The sequence below is a fragment of the Coturnix japonica genome (assembly GCF_001577835.2).
Source record: "Coturnix japonica isolate 7356 chromosome Z unlocalized genomic scaffold, Coturnix japonica 2.1 chrZrandom1740, whole genome shotgun sequence".
NCBI classification, from domain to species: Eukaryota; Metazoa; Chordata; class Aves; order Galliformes; family Phasianidae; genus Coturnix; species Coturnix japonica.
The window spans coordinates 1-1012 of NW_015439798.1; the positions used below are offsets into that span (position 1 = coordinate 1).

The following is a 1012-nucleotide window of genomic DNA, read 5'->3' on the forward strand; positions in this document are numbered from 1 at the left end:
AAAAGAAAAGAAAAGAAAAGAAAAGAAAAGAAAAGAAAAGAAAAGAAAAGAAAAGAAAAGAAAAGAAAAGAAAAGAAAAGAAAAGAAAGAGGAGGAAGGTGAGCGGAAGGCAGCATCGCACTACGTGCAAACTTTTCTCTCTCCTTCCACCAACTCCTCCAGGATCGCGATGGATTTGGAGAAGATCTACTCGACCCCTCGTCCCGGACGCACAGGTACGGAGCGGAGCGGGGGGTCGCGGACAGACCCCGACCCTTTGGGAGCCTCCTTCGTAGCGGGTAGCGGTGCCGTGGGGGAGTCTAGCGGATGAGCAATGCGATTCCGCACCGATCGATGGGGGCTTTTATTGGTTAAATCGCCCGAATAATCGCTCCGTCGATACCGAGCTGCACCGCCGAGCCCGGAGAGCCGTCGGGGGGGAGGGAGGAGGAGGGGGATGCGGTGGGACATGGGGGGTCGCGGGGAGCGGGGCCCGGCCGGGATGTGCCCCACGTCGGGGCCCAAAGGGCGGCGGGGGCCGAGGGGCCCGAGGGGGCCGAGCTGGATCTGCCGTCGGGGAAGCCCCGCCCCCTCGGCCCCTCCCCGCATCCTCATTGGTCCTCTTCGCCGAGCTGAGCGCTGCGATTGGCTGTCACGTTTGATTGGCAGTCGGAGCCCCGCCCCTTTTCGCGTTTCGCCGCTGTCCGGCGGCGCGGTGCTGAACGCGTCACGGCGCCGTCGCGGCGGGCAGGGGGCGGGCGGTGCGACCCCCACGCTGCCGGTGCGGCCCCGACGGCGCTGAACCACGGCCCCGCCCCGCTCCGCCCTCTCGGCAGCCACAAGTTCCCGCAACTCGAGCGGCCCCGGACGCGGGGTTGAGCCGCGCTCCGCCCGCAGCTCCCGGCGCCGTCGGGGCGAACCGGAACGGCCGCCCCCAGCCCCAGCCCCAGCCCCAAACACCGGGGCGGTGTGCGGGTGTGGGGGGCGGCGAAGGAAGGAGCGGGCGGTGCCGCTGTTGGATGCCCGCTGGTTG

The 1012-nt window shown here is 66.9% G+C and overlaps 1 protein-coding gene across 1 annotated transcript; it reads left to right on the forward strand.

Annotated features, from left to right (window-relative positions):
• The first annotated feature begins 448 nt into the window (after positions 1–448).
• Positions 449–781, forward strand: LOC107306920 (collagen alpha-1(I) chain-like). The gene has a single exon (XM_015850330.1). It carries the CDS (start codon positions 449–451, stop codon positions 779–781), a length of 333 nt encoding a protein of 110 aa, XP_015705816.1.
• Positions 782–1012: the final 231 nt, after the last annotated feature.

Bases quoted from the DNA above. Each gene is read 5' to 3' on its own strand.
- LOC107306920 (XM_015850330.1), top strand. From the start codon at position 449: ATGGGGGGTCGCGGGGAGCGGGGCCCGGCCGGGATGTGCCCCACGTCG.